The 914-nt window shown below is 65.2% G+C and overlaps 1 protein-coding gene across 1 annotated transcript in view; it reads left to right on the forward strand.

Moving 5' to 3' along the window:
* LOC104121969 (coronin-7) overlaps positions 1 to 914 on the forward strand; it is a gene marked incomplete at its 5' end in the record, with an annotated part of 7,040 nt that overhangs the window by 3,072 nt on the left and 3,054 nt on the right. The window contains 5 exons of the mRNA XM_035889687.1: positions 63 to 148; positions 231 to 372; positions 476 to 565; positions 654 to 770; positions 852 to 914. Of these exons, the coding sequence (XP_035745580.1) occupies positions 63 to 148; positions 231 to 372; positions 476 to 565; positions 654 to 770; positions 852 to 914 (498 nt within the window). The remainder of the gene's footprint in view (positions 1 to 62; positions 149 to 230; positions 373 to 475; positions 566 to 653; positions 771 to 851) is intronic.

Consider the following 914-nt stretch of genomic DNA (forward strand, 5'->3'; position numbering starts at 1 on the left):
CGGCCCCCTGCCCGCACCCCCAGTGCTCTCCAAGCAGGCAGGGTGACCTTCATCCCACGCAGGAAGGTCCGGGTCCCGAGGGGGGCCGTGGAGCACGCCTGGTTTGGGTTTGTGGTGGTGACTATCTCCTGGTGTCTGGTTTCGATAGGTAAAGAGGGGGACACAGGCTGGGGCAGGGGTCCCTAAGGGACACCATACCCCCCCGCACACACATTGTCACCTCCCCGCAGCCGCAGCGAGAGAAGGATCCTCCTGTACCGGGCACAGGCTCTGCCTGAGGGACCCTTGTCTGTCCTTGGCCTTGACGTGGCCCCTTCCACGCTCCTGCCCTTCTATGATGAGGATACCAGTGTTGTCTTCCTCACTGGCAAGGTGAGGGTTTGGGGGGTGGGGGGCTGCCTGCCTACAGCACCCCAACAGTGCAGAGGGACCCTTGGTGCACCCCCTGCCAGCCCCCATCTTGCTCCATCCCCAGGGCGACACCAGAGTCTTCCTCTACGAGGTGACACCCGCGCCCCCCTATTTCCTCGAGTGCAACAGCTTCACCTCCAACGAACCCCACAAGGTAAAGGGGGGCCTGGCAGGGCCACGCTGCCTGTCCCTGACCCTCCTGCCTGCATTGCCAGACCCCGCTCACACCTCCACTCCATCAGGGCTTCGTCTTCCTGCCCAAAACGGCATGCGAGGTGCGGGAGGTGGAGTTCGCCCGGGCCCTGCGCCTGGGGCAAAGCACCCTCGAGCCGGTGGCTTTCCACGTGCCTCGCGTCAAGGTAGGTGGCAGGGACCCAGATGTGTCTGGAGGGGGGGGTAGGAGGTGGGGGACCCCCCCTCAGTGCCCCTTGCCCCCCCAGAAGGAGTATTTCCAGGACGATATCTACCCGCCGACCCGCGTGAGGTGGGACACGGCCCCCAGC

Source organism: Egretta garzetta, unplaced genomic scaffold, assembly GCF_000687185.1.
Source record: "Egretta garzetta isolate BGI_Z169 unplaced genomic scaffold, ASM68718v1 scaffold372, whole genome shotgun sequence".
Taxonomy (NCBI): domain Eukaryota; kingdom Metazoa; phylum Chordata; class Aves; order Pelecaniformes; family Ardeidae; genus Egretta; species Egretta garzetta.